The sequence below is a fragment of the Pelodiscus sinensis genome, chromosome 5 (assembly GCF_049634645.1).
Source record: "Pelodiscus sinensis isolate JC-2024 chromosome 5, ASM4963464v1, whole genome shotgun sequence".
Taxonomy (NCBI): Eukaryota; Metazoa; Chordata; order Testudines; family Trionychidae; genus Pelodiscus; species Pelodiscus sinensis.
The window spans coordinates 92,634,024-92,654,035 of record NC_134715.1 but is presented as its reverse complement, the minus strand read 5'-3'; the positions used below and the strand labels follow the sequence as shown (position 1 = coordinate 92,654,035).

Here is a 20,012-nt window from a genome sequence, read left to right as displayed (position 1 = left end):
GTGGTGCCAGATTATCAGATATGCCAGACTATCAGGAGGTACTACAAACTGTTTTTTTTTTTAATTATATATATATATATATATATATATATATATATATATATATATATATATACACATATATATACACACACACACACACATATACACACACTGTATACATTATATACTGTATATAAAGTGTTCTTAACCCTTTTTCTTGTACATACTGTATACAGTATACTGTAATGTTTTAGTTTTTGTAAGCCTTTTTTACCCTTTTTGCTCAGTTCAGCTGCTGCCGCTGTTACCTTGTGACTCATTTTTTGCCAAAGCTCACTCACTAGGTTCTTGCCATTTTGATGCCGGACTATCAGGAGTGCCGGACTATTGGATGCCGGACTATTGGAGTTTTACTGTATATCATTCCATTCCTATTCCATTCCTGACAATTAAATTCATATGCCCAACATTATTTGCAAGCAAAATTAAATTGACTAAATATTATTCCCATGTTAAAGCTGCACTTAATTTTAATTATACTTTTAAATTGAGTCATCATGCCAGTGTATTTAGTCACCTTTTAAAATAAAATTGGAAACAACACTTTTCAAAGAGTTTCGATAACTGTAGTGGTGTGATAGAGTAACTTAACATTTTTACTAGCTCAACTAGATTTCAAGAGCTTAAAGTGTAAAAAGTATGGGTCCTTCTACTACACAAACTTTCAAAGTTAAAAGCTCCTCTACTTCAACAACAACATTTGGGGCCAACTATTAAATATTAGAGAGCTTACCCAGCAATGCTTGGGTCCTTCAGGGAGCTGGAGTTATGAGGGCTGGGGTTGCCAGAGTCAAGGCGGAGGCCTGGGGATATGGGGATCTCGGGTCGGGAGGCTGGGTGTGGGGAGGTGCAGGAGTCAGGAGGTAGAGAGATAGGGATGTAAAATCCTAGTTAATCCGTTAACTCGTTAAACCTTAGGTTTAACCCAATGGTGCTCTCACTTTTTGGCCTGTCGACTACCTGGCTCAATGTAAACCTTTCCACAGACCACCAGCTGCTAATGGAAACTCACCGTTAATTACATAATTACACTCAAACCATTTTGCTAGTGCTGCAGCTAGGGAGAATGGTTTAATGTAAATTATTCAACACATTAAGCATTTTAATTTTCTCATGTTAGTTTATCAAACTTCATTTTAAATAAAGTAAAATATTAACTTATGTCCAACACAAAAGGTTTCAATGTTTTATTTATTTATGGCAGGGGTGAGGAACCTTATTTGGGTCAGGAGCCACTAACCCACAGAAAAATTAGTTGGGGACCACACAAGTGAAAACCAAAAATAACTACTCCCAAACCCCCAACCCTCACTGATGCCGCCCCCAAATGACACACCTAACACCTCTGGCACCAGTCCCATGGGATGAGAGGAAGGGACAGGGAAGACTGAGGTTCAGGGCTTCCCACAGACCAGATTTACTTTTCCGGGGTTGCAATTAGTGGATTTTATGGACCCCTTTAGGCTCAGGGGTGGGGACAAAAATGAGTGGTTCAGTGTGCGGGACATGGCTGCCAACGAGTGTGATAGGAATGGGGGTGCAGAATCTGGGAAGGAGGTGGGGTACAAAAGGAGGAGAGGTTGCAAGGTCTGGGTGGGATGTAGAGTGCAGAAGCAGGTTGGGAGCAGGGTGGCTGGCCAAGGGGAGAGGGAGCAAGGGAGGGTGCAGGAGCAGCAGTGGATGCAGAAGCAGAGTGAGGTTAGGTGTCTGGGCAGGGGGGAGAATGCAGGAGTAGGCTGGGGATAGGGTGTCTGGCCAGGAAGAATGGTGCAGGAGCAAGGGAGGGTGTCAGAGCAAGCTAGGGGTACTGTTTTTCCTGTCAGGCAACAGAATGACGTCATCACAGCATCAACATGCCACCGCCCGCCTCCGTCCTCAGCCGCTTGCGGTGGCCAGCCTTGGCGCCATCCCCTCCAGCATGGCCTCCACAGCTCTAGCTCCCACTTCATTCCCCAGTAGGCTGTGCCACCAGGGAAGATCTGCTGCTGGAGCTGAGTCTCCTCTGCCATCCGAGCCCAATGCCCCTGGCTGCGCCATGTCTCAGGTGTTTAAATCCCGGCTTGACAAAGCCCTGGCTGGGTTGATTTAATTGGGATTGGTCCTGCCTCGGGTAGGGGGCTGGACTTGATGGCCTTCTGAGGTCTCTTCCAGCTCTATGATTCAAGGGGAGGGGGCCGCCACCACAGCCACACACAGGCGAGAGGATCCCTCCCTGGCACAATTACCCAGTGGTGCTGCGGGCCCAAGCCCGGTGGGGCGAGAGTGTGGGAGCGAGCTGTGGGGGTGTGGGAGCAGCAAAATCTACCCCTGAAGTGGCTGCTCCACCAAGCTACTCCGGCACTTACCGGGGCTGGTCACAGGGGAGAAGGCAGTGGCAGCAGCAGCCAGGGACAGGAGGAGGGGCCCCTTGGCTATAACTGGAAACATCAGCTAGGGAGCCAAGGCAGCACAACCCTGTTCGCCAAACTTTGAGAATGGGGGTGGGCAGAACCTCAACAACCTTTGGGAACGAGGGTGGGCAGGTCCGCATGCAGGGCAGAGGATACCTGGAGCGTGGCTGCCCAGAGAAGGTGAGTCTGAGACAGGGTTGCTATAACCCCAGCATGGGCATGTGCACCCCTTCTGTATTTGGTTGTCCCTGCACCCAGGCCCCACTCACCCAAACCATGGGGTGGTGGTGAAACCATGACTGCCGTAGGTGCCCAGAGGGCATATTAAACGTGTCTGCAGCAGAATTGGCTCTGGGTATGAGAAACAGGCGATCCTAATGTGTGCCCACTTATTCATTGGTATGTGTAGTACTGGCATGGCCCAGGGGCTGTTTGCTGGCAGCACGATGCAGTCCCAATTTGTTCATTCTCTCTTCACACACAACTTTTCTGGGTCTCTAATCATTTTCACTGTCTAGCTTGCAAAACTCTCCAGGTCTGCTACATCTTTTTGGAGACAGGGTGACCAAAAGGGAACTGCAGGTGAGGGCAAACTCTCAACTTATAGAGTGGCATGAAAATGAAGGTTCTCAATCATAGTTAACTCGATTAATGAAAAACAAATTAGCTAGATTTTTAAAAAAAACACAATCACAATTTTAATTGCATCATTAATAAGAGTACTAATACAAATTAATGTACTCTATATTTTAGAGAGGTTGTCTGTCTGATCAAAATCTCCTCCTCAAGGGTAAGAGCTAGGACAAGAGTGGGCAATAATTTTTTTATCAGGGGCCACTCCACGATTTGATAAGTAGTCAAGGACCACAATTCTATGGAGGGACTATGGGGTTTGGGATGAAGGCTGGGTATAGAAGGAAGCTTGGGGTAGGGGTTTGGAGTGCAGGAGAGGATGTGGGATCTGAGAGGGAGTGAATGAAGGAGGGGGTTGTGATTTGGGGCAGGACTTGGGGTGCATGACTGCCTTAGGTGCCCAGAGGTCGTATTAAACATGTCTGCAAGAGAGGAGGGGTATGGGTGCAGGAGAGGGGGTATGGGTGCAGAAGAGGATTCTGGTCTGGGGGAAGAGTGAAGGAGGAGGTGCAGAGTCTTGGAGGGAGTTGTGACCTGGGCCAGGAGATTGGAGTGCAAGAGGGAGTACAGGGTGAGGGAGGGAGTTCTGACCTGGGGGAAAGGGGCACAGAGGGTTTTTGAGGTGACCTGAGGCAGGGAGTTAGGGTGCAGGAAGGGGCCCAAGAGAGCATAGCAAACAAAGGACATAGGTCCCTAGTAATTTTTAGCTTAAAAGTCCAACAGCATTAGAATAATCCATTAGACATTCCACTACACATAACAATGCCTACAATATTATGACGATGACCATGTAAGTACCTGGATAAACAGAAAGAAAGCAGGTTCTTAGTAAAATGTTGTTCTAGCTTGCCAAGGAGTGCCTACCCTGCCTCATTTCCCCTCTCTTACAGCACCCCAACCCCAACCCCCGCCTCCAGCCACGTGAAAGTGAGAATGGGGGAGGGAGAGGATGGAATGAGCAGGGTAAGGCCTTGGAGAAGGGGTGGAGCAGGGGCAGGGCCTCAAAGAAGGAGTGGGAAGGAAGTGGGGCAAGGGTATTTGGGTTTGGGGTAGATCTTACATTGCACTTAAATGAAAAAGTGATCTTGTGGTTAAAAAGATTGGAGACCACTGCCTTAGAGGGACCAGCAAATGTGGTGACAACTATTAAGAAAAGATCTGTTTTAGTTGATTTAGCACAAAAATATGTTTTCACACAAGTGAAACCCAAAACCAGACCACTAGAATAAGGAGATGTAATGAAGTGGACCAGGTCTCGCAGACTCCTGCTGGAGTGGTGTGATTGCCACACCCCATTCCAGCAAACCATAAAGAATTTCTCCAGGAAGTGGCTGCAGGAGTAGCCAGTAGGGACCAGAAAGGCCTACATGAGAAAGCTTCAGGACCAGAGTCAGCTCAGTGTTGCTGACCTTCAAGGAGAGAAGCTACTGGTGACTGGCCGACTGAGGGAGCAGCAGCACCATGAAGAGCTCCATACAGGGAGCTACTGTGGGCTGATAGACTGAGATACAAGTTCAAAGTCAAAGGCACAGGAAGGGAAGCCCCAGAGCCGTGGTCACCAACCCATCGATCACCAATTGGGAGGGCTCGACCAGTCAATCACTAGGCATTCAAGGCCCCTCTATTTCCCCCTACCCCCAAGAAGTCCCACTACCTACCTCTAGCGACAATGGAGGTAGTGCTGGCTTCCCGCGGGGTGGAAGGAAGTCCGGCAGCTGCATGTCACTTCTGGGATGTCAGGAAGTGTGCTGACTGCTCTCCCTCCCCTGAACAGTCAGCACATTACCACAACCTAAGTCTGTGGTGCACCGGGAACTTGCTGCACATGGAGAGGGGTAGGAGTCTCCGGAGGAGGTGCGTGTCGGGGCTTCCCTCCTCTGCAGGGTGGAGGGGGCGGTTAGAAGTCCCCAGAGGAGGCACATGCCGAGGACTTCCTGTCCCCTTCCCCCACCAACACCCTGGCACCCTTTCCCAGCACCATGTCCCCTGCTCCCACCAGCATAGTTGGGGCCACATTAGTGAGGCTGGGGGGAGAGGGGATTGGAGGAGTTATTTTTTTTGCATCTCACTTGTGTGGCCCCAATTGACTTTTCTGTGGGTCAGTGACCCCCTAACCTAATACAGCCCTTCTCATAAATAAAGACAATGCTGAAACTATTCAATTAGGCAATTAATCGAAATTTCACACTCCTAGATTTGAATTGGTAAGCAGGAGACCCGGATTTAAATAATTGATTTTAATCAGTTGTTGCATTTGTTATTTTATTGAAAAAGGCTGATTCTCACTGGTTGGTAAACATTCAATAGTGGAGATTTATACCTCCCATACAGTAGAACCTCAATTATGAACATCTTGGAAATGATCGTGTACTTCTGGTTCCAAATACAGAATGTGATTGACCGGGAATTCATAACTTATGTATTTAACTAAGTTTCTACTATAACCTTTACACTAACTTGCAGCAGTTTTTTGCTAACTTTATAGCTATACATATTTATGAAGTTATACAACTTATATATAGGATTTCTAAAGTTTTCTTTGCGATTGTATCGGAGATTTGTGTTAAGCTGTATCTGGATTAATTCAATTCAACACACACAAAACCAGCATTTTAAATTATTAGCTCAACAATACTATATAAGGAAAAATTATCAAAACCTGTTTTAATACATTGGTTAATTTTAAATACAAAGTATTATCAATAGCTGGTGAATTGAACAGTCTGTTCTAGGAATGTGGCAACTTAAACGGTTAACCAAGGAGCCTACATCTGTTAACAGTCATGGTTGCATGAAAACCCCACCTCCAACCCCAGGCTGCTGCCTCTGTATTAGGCTTTTAAGCAGGCTCCCCATATGCACTAGGTCCTGCAGAGTGGTCTCCTGCTGCCTCCTTACCTCCCTCCCCCTCCGTGTACCACACGTTTACAAAATAAAATGCTTTTTAACATCCAGAGTTTGTTCCAGGTCATCATGTCCCTGAATTTTAGAACCAGTGGAGCTTACACTCACACACAGTTTTTATTCATAGATTGGAAGAAAACAAGCTTTCCTCCTTTTTCAACCCTTGAGTGATTTCTTAACTTTGAATGTCAATTAACTAGTCACTGCACTGAACTAATTAAATAAACTGAAATTATACATTCATAATCAACAGAAGTTACTGGTGTCAAAAGCTAGGTTAGCATTTAAAAAATCTCCAGTTTCAAGAGCTTGCCTAGTGACTTTCACCAGTTTATTGGTTTGACTCTCTTTATAACTTGGCAGCATGTGTATTGCCTTGATATTTATCTTTTTATTTCATTTAAATGATTAATACATTTATTGTTGGGAGAAATTCTGCACCACTGCCCATATGCAGCATTCATGCCTCCCCCCATATTCTCTGCATCCCTGTAGAGAAATTACTTATGTCAGAGAAGCAAAGGGATTGCAAGAGTAGTCTTGTGCCCCTCTCCCAAAAGTGCAGGCAAGCAGTTTCAGGTCCCCAGCACAACCGGGGGGGTGGGGGGCGAATCACCATCAGGGGAGGGGGGGAGAACAGGACTAGGTATGCCTCAGCTGGTAACTCCTTCCTGTATTTAGCTGCTAGTCCCAGCTGATCTGGAGTTCCTCTTCACCTGCAAGGAGTAGTCTGGGCAGACCTCTCTCACAAAACCTCCCTTGCCTGCACGCACATAGCTCGCATGCATGCACACACACACACTCTCTTCCTGCCCCACCACTCCTCAACCACAGGAGAGTCACAGAATAGGAAGCTACCCAACCCCTTTGCATCTATGCTCCCTCCCCCCCCCCAACCAACATACCTGGATTCTATCCTGCAAAGCTTATTTCCCTAGACCTGGACTACCATTTCTGGTAAAACCTCTATACTCAAGTCCCCACTCCCATACCTGGACCATATCAACAAGTCTCCACATTTATTTATTGACAAATATGTATACAGAATTTTAAAATGTGCACAGAATTTTTATTTTTTTCTTGCAAAATTATCTCAGTGTAAATGACAGAATGTTTGGATCTTAATTGACAACCTATTTCACATTAATTTTCAACAGTTTTATTTTTTAAATCCATGCTAAATTTAAATTTTTTTAAATTGATATTTTTAAAAAATAATAATTTTTTAATCTATCTTGCCAGCTATGCATTCCACTCCAAATAAACAGGAAGACACTCTTTAAAAACCCTTAGCTGACTCAAACATCCAGCCATCTTTGCCTTAACAAGATCAGATTGCTTCTGGGAAGACAAATTTAAGGTTTTGAAGAATTCACTCTCTAACTCTCAAAAAAAGATCTTTTAAAATTAAGACAGGCTAACAACATTTATTCCTATAGGAATTAATTTGAAGAGAACTTCTTTGCTAATCATAAGGACAAATTTAAGGTATTTACAGATAGAAGTTTACTTTCATTTACTGCCATCACATATAGTTATGACCAGGGCTCGACAAACTATGTAATCTACTCGCCCATGGTGAGTAGATTATAACCTGGAAGAGCCGAGTTCGAGCGATCTGCGCATGCGCAGATCGCCAGACAGCGAGACTGGCGAGCAGGGCTCACTGCGGCTCGGCGAGCCCTGGTTATGATAAGTTCCAGAGGGGCAGCTATGTTTACTTTTTAAATAGATTATCAGGAGTCCCATGATATCTTAAAGATTAAACACATTTCTTTGGGCATACTCTTTCATGGGCTAGAACCCAATTCTTCAGATGAATGATGTGGACACTTCCAGGTTGACTGGTGTGTGTGTGCGCGCGCGCGCCACACACACACACACACAGGCGCGTGTTACATTACTGTAGGGAGGACCAGTGATTGATCAATTCAATCAAGTAGAAGTGGCCCATTCCTACAGTGGATGAGAAAGTGTGAATAGCAAAAGAGGGGAAAATTACTTTTTGTAGTGAGGTAGCCATTCCCAGTCTCTATTCAGACCCAATCTGATAGTGTCAACTTTGCATTTGAATTCTAGTTCTGCATTTTCATGCTGAAGTCTGTTTTTGAAGGTTTTTTGCTGAAGTAGGGCAACTTTCAAGAGTATCCAGGGATACTGAAGTGCTCTCATACTGCATTTTTAATGTTACCATTCTTGATGTTGGATTTGTGTCCACTTAGTCTTTTGCATAGGGATAGTTGTTAATTTTCATCCCGTGCACCGATATCACTTCTACCTCTTCCTTGATCTTGTCCATTGCTCTCTGCAGGTGCGTGATGAAGATACTCGGTGATACTGGATCTCCCTATCTCGTATCTCTACTCGTTCTAAACCAACTTCCCAACTCTCTGCGCGTTCTCACTGCTGCCTCCGCATTATTGTTGATGTCCTTCAACAACCGTATCAGTCTGCTATCCACTCCGTACAACTCCAACACTGCCCAAGTCGCTGTCTGATCTATATTGTCAAATGCCTTCTGAAAATCGACGAAGCAATTGTAGATGTTCTTGCATGGGATGAGTAGTCTTTAGCTGCCAGGAGTAGCATATGCAAGCGAAGGTTGCAGAGTACAGGAAGTGAATTACCGTATGTCCTCATCTTCCCAGCAACCTCTTCCCCAGGACAGGGGCTGATAGCCACCTCACTTCTGTGCTGCCCTTCAGAGCTAGGCTTCCAGCTGGAGCAGAGCTTCTGGCAGCAGAGGGTGTTTCCCCAGAGAGGAGTCAGACCCAGCTCAGGGAGCAGCTCCCATAGGAAGAGTCTCCTGCCTCAGACCCAGAGAAGCAGCTGGAGCACAGCACATGGTAGCAGGCCCAGCTGGAGAGCTCTCTGCCCCATCCCTCCTCTACAAGAGCCAGATTTTAAGGAGAGAGGTCAGATTTATATTTCACAGCCCAGGACACGTTTTCACAGCCATGAAGTTGGTAGAGCTCTGTTGACAGGATATATCAAACTCTCGTCTGTTAAAATTATGTCTGTCTTTCTCTCGGCTCTGCGTTCAACAGCTCATTCACTGCCAGAACTTTCTTCACTTATGTCTACACTTTTACCTATTGCTGGGGTATCAGCTACAACCATGCTATTATTGTTTTGGCACAAGTGGGACTTGAAGCCAAGCCAGCTGGGGGAAATCCAACTCATGTATATCAGTTGTGAGGCTGAACACCCTGCAAACAGAAGGGATGCCAGCCCTCCATCAAAGAATACATCAACTAGTCTTTGACCCTTGGCACTATAAACAGTCACATTATTTTGCTTTCCTTTACTTGCTATATTAGGGGAACCACTTATTTGACAAATACTTAAGTCCCAAAACAAATGATATATATATTTTTAGCCTGCATAACAATGAATGCTCAACTGTAACTGGAAAGTATTACCAAACTTTATTTAAATATTTATAAATCAGGAAGTACTGAAATGCTCCATGCATATCTGGCGGCATGGCGTGATGGAGGCCTCTATGATATGTTGCATCTTGTAACCAAAAATTTCTGACTGCCTTAGATTTTTTGGCACATTCAACCCAATCACTCAGTGAGCAGAGACCTAATGTTGACTATTGCCCAAGTTTTGATGTCTCTACACCTCTCAATAAGAATTCCCATTTTGCCAATAATTTGCAATACTTGCCAAAGATGAGTGAATCAGATGTAGAAGGCGTCATTCTTGAAATCATGACAGAATTACAGAGTAGTTTTATTACTATGGCATAGCAGCTAACATGGAGATGAACTTACTATTTAATAGCAGGTATTTAGTGTTCTAACATCCAAATGTACATTCAGACTGCCAATAAATTCTAGGATAGATTGAGTAGTGTAAATTTGGAATAAATTTGTTTAAGGGATTCCTGAGATGCAGCAAGGGAGAGAAAGACATGTCAGTAAATTTTTCTGGCTCTATGCACGCCCGGGACTCAAATCATGACACTCTCCTTTGTCCCAAAAATGATATCAGATTGCATCTGAACTAGAGTTCAGCATCCAGCTCCACCTGGTGGAAACAAGATTTTAAAAGTTAGCTAGGGTGAATTTTTACAAATCAGCTTGAACCTGCAATCCATATAATAGACAGTGAATTTGCACATGCACTGCAGGATTGCTGCAGTGTACTATGGGAACCAGCTGTGGGCAAGAGCACAACTTCTCTCACATGCACTTGGATGGCTCAGGGCAACAGGAAATTGTACCTTGAACATGTGTACCACCTAATGGGTGAGAGTTAAAATGCTGGCTTCAGGACACTTGTGAAATGTTGTTACCTTCAGCCTGTATTCTGCTTGGGCTGAAGGGCTGCTTTTGGAAGTTTACTCACCCAGAGCAGGCAATATTATAGAATGATCTTTGCCAAAACATGATTAAGATTAAGTTGAGCTCTCTGTTTAAACACAGACTTGATAGATACATGTGGATTTTACAACAATACTTAATCTTCCAAGGAAAATTCTCAGGGGCTGGGGTAGAATAGGAGTACCAGAGCCCCCACTCATCAAAAAGAGCTGCTGTAAAACAAGTGCATAGAGGTTGTTTTGAGAACTAATATTTGCAGACTATTCTCCAAGATAAATCTTTGCTTAGTAATGGGTTCACAGAGTCTTACCAGAGGCCTACCAGCTAGCAGTTGATATGAAAGATGACGGGCAACAAGCGCTTAAGTGCAAAAACAATGAACTGGTGAGATGCTAACCTGCCTTCAAATCTCCTTGTGGTGAAAACAAAAGATAGTATTCCCTTTCCGTTAGCATTAGGTACCAAAGCAGAAGACTACTTTTGTGTCTATTCCATCAGAGTGCTAGGAGTCTCAGGTCTGACATGGTACTATATTTTTCCCTAGTCCTGAGGAAACTCAAAGCCCCTGTGCTCTCTCCTAAATACACAGAGAAAGGATCAGAAGGGTAGCCATGTTAGTCTGAATCTGCAAAAGCGGCGAGGAGTCCGGTGGCACCTTATAGACTAACCAAAGTGTTGGAGCATAAGCTTTTGTGGGTAAAGACCCACTTCGTCAGATGCATGTAGTGGAAATTTCTAGAGGCAGGTATAAATATTCAGGCCAGAATCAGGCTGGAGATGACGAGGTGGATCCAATCAGGGAGGATGAGGCCCACTTTTAGTAGCTTTAGTAGTGAATTCCAAGAGAGGAGAAGTTGCTTTTGTAGTTAGCGAGCCATTCACAGTCTTTGTTTAATCCTGAGTTGATTGTGTCAAACTTGAAGATGAACTGTAGCTCAGCAGTTTCTCTTTGAAGTCTGGTCCTGAAGTTTTTTTGCTGCAGGATGGCTACCGTTAGATCTGCAATTGTGCGTCCAGGGAGATTGAAGTGTTCCCCTACAGGTTTTTGTATGTTACCGTTCCTAATATCTGATTTGTGTCCATTGATTCTTTTACGTAGGGACTGTCCAGTTTGGCCGATGTATATAACAGTGGGGCATTGTTGGCACATGATGGCATATATTACGTTAGTAGATGTGCAGGAGAATGAACCAGTGACACATGGTTGATCTGGTTAGGTCCTGTGATGGTGTTGCTCTGTCAATCTGTCTCCTCCCTTCCTCGTGTGGGTATCGTAGTTTACAGAATGCTTGTTGAAGATCTTGTAGGTGTAGGTCTCTGTCTGAGGGATTGGAGCATATGCGGTTGTACCTCAGTGCTTGGCTGTAAACAATGAACTGTGGGGTGTGTCCGGGATAGAAGCTGGAGGCATGCAGGTAAGCATAGCAGTTGGTAAGCTTTCGGTATAGGGTGGTGTTTATATGACCGTCACTTATTTGTTCCGTGGTGTCCAGGAAATGGACCTCCCGTGTAGACTGGTCCATGCTGAGGTGGATGGTGGGATGGAAGCTGCTGAAATCGTGGTGAAATTCTTGCCCACAGACAACCCATCAACCTGAAGCATATTCTCACCAGCAACTACACACCGCACCATAACAACTCAGGAACCAATCCACGCTACAAACCTCGATGCCAACTCTGCCCACATATATACACCAGCAACACCATCACAGGACCTAACCAGATCAGCCATACTGTCACTGGTTCATTCTCCTGCACATCTACTAACGTACTATATTCCATCATGTGCCAACAATGCCCCACTGCTATATACATCGGCCAAACTGGACAGTCCCTACGTAAAAGAATCAATGGACACAAATCAGATATTAGGAACGGTAACATACAAAAACCTGTAGGGGAAACACTTCAATCTCCCTGGACGCACAATTGCAGATCTAACGGTAGCCATCCTGCAGCAAAAAAACTTCAGGACCAGACTTCAAAGAGAAACTGCTGAGCTACAGTTCATCTTCAAGTTTGACACAATCAACTCAGGATTAAACAAAGACTGTGAATGGCTCGCTAACTACAAAAGCAGCTTCTCCTCTCTTGGAATTCACACCTCCAGATCAGCTACTAAAAGTGGGCCTCATCCTCCCTGATTGGATCTACCTCGTCATCTCCAGCCTGATTCTGGCCTGCATATTTATACCTGCCTCTGGAAATTTCCACTACATGCATCTGACGAAGTGGGTCTTTGCCCACGAAAGCTTATGCTCTAACACTTCAGTTAGTCTATAAGGTGCCATAGCACTCCTCGCCGCTTTTACAGAGAAAGGACTGAACTAGAAATTACAGAATAGAGCTATAATAATGCATTGTATGTTCTTGGAGAAGGAACAGTCCTTTTATTCTGTGCTTATATAGTACCTTCTAAACTATACATTTCATTGACCAGAACACCAATCTTAGCACTGGTATTAAAATTAGCACTTCACATACCACACATATAGCGTGTCTCAAATGAAATTGATAATAAGATTTCACTGTTACAGAAAATTGGTAGGGAGAAGCACGACTCATCTCCAGGTTGCATTTTCATAAGAAACAAAGGACTTATTTTTTCTATTGTAATCTGTTCTCACTGGAGTTGTAGATCTAGGATAAACCAACATGCTTTCACTCAAATGGGGTCTCATTAAAACCTAACAAAAATGTCCTTCATTTTGTTTTTATCTAAAGTTTTGATGTACCTTTTCTATGAGGCCATTTCTGTAACAATTGTTTTTAACTTGTTAGACAGAGATCCACATTAATTTAGGAATTGGTAAGACATCTGAATGAGTATAACAGTTAAAGAGCTACAAAGTCAGTGTACATCTAAACTTATCTAAATCACTAATTTGAATCTAAAAGAGTATCTCAGGAACCAAACAAAAATATTACATTGTAGATTTTTCGAATGTCACTGAAATGAAAAACAAGGTGTCCCATGACACTCTAAAGACTCAAGTGAAATGGGACTCGTTTTTGCTGAACGGACTTCTTGTTGTTTTTGTTGAACATATTATGGCTTAACATGGCTACCTCTCTGAAAACTGAACGTAAAGGTGATTTCTGAAACAGAACTGCATTCCTCCCACTAAAGATATAGAATGTTTAAAAAAATTAATAGAACAAAAATTGAAAGAACCATATAGTTTCCATTTTCACACTGCTTCATTAGCACTTTTGGTGATTATCTCCAGATGTGCAAGAGAGAACATTTTATAACCAGCTCATTAGACTATGACAACTCAGTTCTTCTAAAGAAAAAAAAAAGTATTCACACTGTGAAGTCGGATAAGAGGAAGAGCATCTTTGGATACCAATTCACCAATCTAATCAAGAGCTTTAAATTAGTTCAAAGGGAACAGGTAATAAAGGCCAACAGAGGGCTAAATGTTTGGGGCAGAAGAGGAATAGAAAACTGCAAGAGTCAAAGTAGTAACAAGAGGGAAAACATCAGACCATCTGCTCTCCACATTTCAAATGTTTATTCCCCATACTCCTCCTATATGCATAAAAATTGGAAAAATTGTAATGTTAATGCATAAACTAAATTATGACAACTGACATCAGTGCAACTCGATGGAATAAATTTCATGACTGGAATACTGGTATATAGGGATACAGTGTTCAGGAATAAAACAGAAGGGGGAAAAGATGTAAATATTTTTGATTATACATCAATAATTATATACACCTGTTCTGAGGTCCAGAAGGAGATGAGAAGCCAGCTGAAAGCATGTGTGAAGATAAACGGGAGAAAAGAAGGAGCAGTGTCACTTCAGGGGTCTAATAAAGACCATCAAATCAGGAGGAGGAAGTGCGACTTATTTATAACTACTAATAGATATAGCCAAAACAAAAGACTTGGTAGGAGAGGAAATTTTAGCTACTGTGCAACACCCAGACCAGTGGGCTATCATAGTTCGATGGAAGGTAAATATGCTAATCTCATTCTCTTCACTGATTAACCAGGGCAGGAGCTTCTGCAGCACAATCAGGACAAACCTGGAGCTAATTAAGGACTTGCCAGAAGCAGCAAAAAGTAGAAATTGGGACAAAGATCAAAGGATGAATATAAACAAACAACACAAGAACATGTAGGGGCAAAATTAGAAAGGCAAAGGCATAACATGAGCTCGATCTAGCTAGACACAAAGGGTAATAAACCATTCTACAAATATTAGAAGCAAGAGGAAAATCAAGGACAGTGTAGTGCCATTGCTCAATGAAGAGGGAGAAACAATAACAAAATATGGAAATGGCAGAGGTGCTAACAACTTCTTTGTTTTGGTTTTCACCAAGAAGGTTAGTGGTGATGGGATGCTAAACAGTGAATGCTAGTGAGAACTGGATGGGTTCAGAAGTTAAAATAACTTAAAAATTACTTAGAAAAGCTAGATGTCTTCAAGTCACCAGGGCTTGATGAAATGCACCCTAAAACACTCAAGTTGCTGATAGAGGAAGTATCTAAGCCATTAGATATCTTCTTTGAAAAGTCATGAAAGACTGGAAAGATACCAGAAGACTGGAAAAGGGCAAATAAAGTGCCCATTTATAAAAAGACAAATAAAGACAACCCAGGAAACTACAGACTAGTCAGCTTAACTTCTGCGCTAGGAAAGAAAATGGAGCAAATAATTGAGGAATTCATCTGCAAACATCTGGAAGATAATAAGGTGATAAGTAACAGTCAGTATGGATTTGTAAAGAACAAATCATGTCAAACCAATCTAATAGCTTTCTTTAATAGGATAACCACCTTAGTGGATAAAGGGGAAGTGGCAGACATGATATTACTGCAATTCAGTAAAGCACCAATACACTCCTGCATGACCTCATTAAGAAACTAGGGAAATACAACCTAGATGGGGCTATTATAAGGCATGGGCATAACTGGTTGGATAACTATTCTCAGGGAGTAGTTATCAATCGTTTACAGTCATGCTGGAAGGGCATAACAAATGAGGTTCCACAGGGATCAGTTCTGTTCAATATCTTCATCAACGATTTAGATGATGGCATAGAGAGTATGCTTACAAGGTGTGCAGATGATACCAAGCTGGGAGGGGTTCAAAGTGCTTTACAGAATAGGGTCATCATTCAGAATGATCTGGACAAACTGGAGAAACTGACTGAGGTAAATAGAGATAGCAGTGCGGGGGACAGGGGCGCGGAAAGAGGGCAGGCAGAGGCAGTGCTCATGGGGAGCCAGCTTCCCCCCGAGCACCGTCTTTGTCCTGCCCCCTCCCTGATGCCTCTCTGGGAGACAGCAAGAAGGAACAGGTGGCTCCATGGGATCCAGTGCTTGTAGGGTGCCTCTGATACAGAGGCAGCAAGAGGTCAGGGGATGCATATAATTGACAGGATTAACTAAAAAGCCCAAGTCTTATCAGTTAATCATGTAGTCATCTACACATTGACATCCCTAATATGACCTTGCATTTTAAACATGTTATTCAAGTGATTCAGACAATTCTGTAGAACTGATCTGTACTTCTCACTATTCCACAAACCTTTTTGCATACTTTACCATCAGTTATTTTATGTTTATATAATTGATAAAGATGTTAAACTACAAGCCCCTCCCCCCCCCAAAAAAAACATTCCTGCTGCATGCTCCCCCCTACACACAACTGCTCCATTGATTGAAGACAAACCTGAATGACAATGTGATCATATGTGCCTGGTCACATCCCCCAGATCAGGGGTCTGCAACCTTTCTGAAGTGGTGTCTCGGGATTTAACCCTCCACTGGGCAACACCACTCTCCACCGTACGCCCCACTTGGTCTCCTGCCCAAGGCTCCGTTCCAGCTTTTCCTGTGATGCCTTTACAGTTTCACTATTTTTTTTACAGTAAGTGCTTAATATTAAACATAAAATAAGTTAAAATAAAAAGAGATGGGATTTGAAACAAACACCCTAAATCCCTTTATCAATAATTAAGCAACTAAGACAATACAAATTATTAAAATAAAAATTTTAAAATAATTATAGGTATTCCTATAAAATAGAAAAAAATAATACTTCTTACATTAAAATCTTTCAAAAGCTCAGAACAGGCCATCAGTTGGGTGGTTTAAAAAACACCAACCTAGCGCACATACACACAAAAATCAATATAAAACAAAAGCCCAACTATTAAACTCCTATTCAAAATAGGGATGTGGAAGGTTAACATCACCCTTATTGGGTGACACTTACTACTTATGTTAAGTGGGCTTCTTCAGCTCTGTAGGGCCTGGAGCACCTCAGGCACAGCCACCCGACATGCACCCTAGCCAGAGCCACCAGAGCAGCTGCCGCCTGACACGCGGCCTCCATACGCATGTGGGGGCAGGAGGAATGGAGGGGCGCGCTGAGCTCCTGCAGTGTCTCACTCTAAATCAGCTTGAGTGCCACTTATGGCACACATGCCATAAGTTGCTGACCCCTGCCCCAGAGCATTGGTGCCACTGCTGCCAGATGAGGGGATGCAAGCTGCCTCAAATCCCAGGCTCAGTGGTTGCAGACCACGCATTTCTCTGTACCTCTGTACAACCCCAATGCTGAGGGGCCCCCACTCCTGGGCTATCCACTGGGCAGCCAAGAACATGCTGGGATGGCTCCTCCTCCGTCAGAGGGGCTGGGACCTTTCCCTCTTTCCAGAGGCAGCAGAACCAGAGTGTGAGGGAAACATACTAGTGTCCAAGCAATGGAAATGCTGGGGAAGGCTGATATATATTTTAATTCCTCCATTTCTCACAGGTGACTGTGGGACTCGGCTATGTTTTCACCCTCATTCATATGTGCAGGGGGTACATGGGAGGGGTGATGAACAGGACCTGTAAGAAGGGCTGGAGCAGCCACCTCAGTACGTAATATTGGGCTAGGGTCAGGTAGCAGGTATGAAATTCCTGGCACAAAGATAGCTTCACCAATTATCACCCCTAGTGTCACCACCTCACAGAAACTTCCCCTATTATCACCCATATGTCATTCCCTCACAGAAACTAACCTTCCCCCCCTCACACCACCCCTCTGTTCTAAAATTTGATTTGTCAATTTCACATGCGTTCATTTTTTTGATTGTATCACTTTGGTATATATGGTTGTGCCGATTTTCTTCCACATATTGATCTGAGGAAGTGGGTCTGGCCCACAAAAGCTCATCACCTAATAAACCATCTTGTTAGTCTTTAAAGTGCCACATAGTTCTGTCTTTTGTTCTGGCACAAAACACACAGCCAAAAGGAGGCACAACTCCCATAGCATAGAACAAGGCACCAGCTGCGAAGGACAGAAGAGGCACAGCACGCACACTCCTTTCCACTTGAGGGTGCAGGAGCTGGGACAATCGCCCCCTCAAATCCAGGCCCCTTCCTCACCCTGCTTCTTCCTACCCCTGCTCCCATTCCATTCCTGAATCCAAGACCCCACCCCATCCCTTCTTGCCCCTGCTTTGCCCCCACCCTCTCTCTTCCTCAAAGCCCTCAACCCCTCCTTTCCCAAAAAGACACTAGGAGCCAGGGGAGGCAGAGCAGAACGGAGTGAGGCCCATCGCTACATTAGCCCCCTCACCACCCAAGCCCTGTGTCCCCCTGAAATGTGGATTCCCAGGGGCAACAGTCCCAAACTGTTCAATAGACAGGATGGCTCTGGCCTCTTTTTCCACTATTGCCGGGGAGGGAGAGGGAAGTCCTGCACTCTCCCACACTTTAGTAGTGTCCTGGACCTATCTGGGTACTTGAGCCCACACCAGCATTCCTTCTAATTTCTTTCCACCCCCAAGCTGAATGGATTTTGTTATGTGCACCAATGTGGAGGTGATGTGCATCAGGCTGGGACAGAGTGTTAGGGTGCAAGAGGGAGGTTCCAGATTTGGAGAGGGGCTCAGGACTGGAGTGCAGAAGGGGGTACAGGCTCTGGACTAGGGGTCTGAGCTAAGGGGTGCAGGAGAGTGCCAAGCAGAGATGTGGTAGCAATACATTAGGAATAGTAACATACAAATCTCTCTCACTCACTCTATTAAACTAAATCTTAAACGTTACGTAAATGTTTCAGATTTGCAACTGAAGTAGTCTCCTGAGTTGCCACTCAATGACTATCCTTAAAACTTTTACTTTTTCAAATGTTATTAACTCTGCTAGACAAGTCCTCAGAAGGCCTTTAAAATTTCTACAACTAGCTCTCAACTTCCCCAATCCCACTGTCATTTTGATTCATAGACAAACAGCATTACAAGTTCTCCTGCTTTTTCAACTCCCAGTCGATTTCTTAGCTCTGAGTGAATACCACCAAATGATGAAAATATTCTCTCTGTCTGCAAAGGAGGCCACTGCTGTGCAAAAGTTGTCTTAGCAACTGAAGGAACTCTGTTGCAAGGTGCCTGGCTAATAATTTCCACCAATACTGGGAATGACTTTGTTCAAAACATCATATTTGTAAACATGTACTCATTAAATGGTTTTGCTCTACCCCTGAAATGACTTTGAGATGCCCATTCTATGGCGGCAACATCTACTTTTATATCTGGAGTTAAAATAATGAGGTGGAGTTAGTGTTTGCAGGCAATAAAGAAGCGAATGGATCGATTTAACCTTCTGGGAAGGTATTTTTCATCAATGTCTCAGTGACATACAAATTTCAATAGCATCAGCAACACAGCAACAATTTATCTGAAGTTTAAGGCTATGCCTAATAGGTTTCAGTATACTAAGCATATCCTCTATATTCCTCTTTAAAGCAATGTTAGAGTATTTGGGTGAGATTCTTTCATCTATTGGATCATAATTTTCTTCACAAAGTTGTACAAGAATAGGACAATTCTTAATAAATTGTTCAGAACAACCAACCACAGAATTCCATCGAACATTTCAAGAAAGAATTACTTTGGATCCTCCTCTTCACTGAAGCAAAATGGTTGTTACGGAAGTATTTTGTGACTTCAAAAACATTCTTTTATTCCTGGAGGAGACGTACTTAAGTCTGACTAAAAATGCATTAAATGGGTACTTCAGTCATGTGTTATTAAAGGAACATATTTCTGTTTTTTCTTCTAAGTACCTTCTCATCTTTGCCATGTTTGCAGCACTGTCTATGACAAAACTGTGCACATGGCAAATGAATTTTGTTCAGTTTATTACAGCTTTCACTGCCATTTTTTAAATATTATCTTGTGTGGGCATTTCCTATTGTGTCTATTGTTTCATAAAGACACGCAATCCCATCTTCTGTTATTATACAGGCACATAATGCTGGATCATTGTGTACATTGCTCCACCCATCAAGGTTTAAACTAGCAAATTTCTCCTAAGTATTTCTTGTACACTGTTCAAGTTCCTTCTCATACACTGTATGTATGTACTTCCACCAATGTCTGTTCTACTAGGTGGATTGTTGCCTGACTGTAAGGACTCAACTATGTCAGTGAAGATGTTTATTGTTAAAAATGCAAAAAACTGTGGCATAAATGAACTGAGCAATGTTTTCATCCATAGGGTCTTGTTGGTATTTGCTGATCCTTACCACAAAGCCATCCATGATGGTGAATTTACTGGATGATTGAATTCTTTTGCTTACTCGAGATATTATGTTGTCTGAAATATGTTTAGTTGCAGCACTGATGCTAAAAGTAATAACAGATGACTCTGAAGTTGTTGCAGATAGACAAAGTCTCTTACACTTAAATGGGATCC

General features: G+C 43.4%; 1 protein-coding gene across 5 annotated transcripts in view; it reads right to left on the bottom strand.

Annotated features, from left to right (window-relative positions):
- Positions 1-20,012, bottom strand: part of PDS5A (PDS5 cohesin associated factor A) — a 154,927-nt gene that overhangs the window by 103,210 nt on the left and 31,705 nt on the right. For 2 of the 5 annotated variants that reach the window (XM_075930552.1, XM_075930550.1), the window contains one exon: positions 19,843-20,011. The exons of the other annotated variants lie outside the window; for them this stretch is intronic. In XM_075930552.1, the coding sequence (XP_075786667.1) occupies positions 19,843-19,857 (15 nt within the window). In that variant the 5' untranslated portion in view covers positions 19,858-20,011. The remainder of the gene's footprint in view (positions 1-19,842; position 20,012) is intronic. 5 annotated transcript variants of the gene reach the window in all.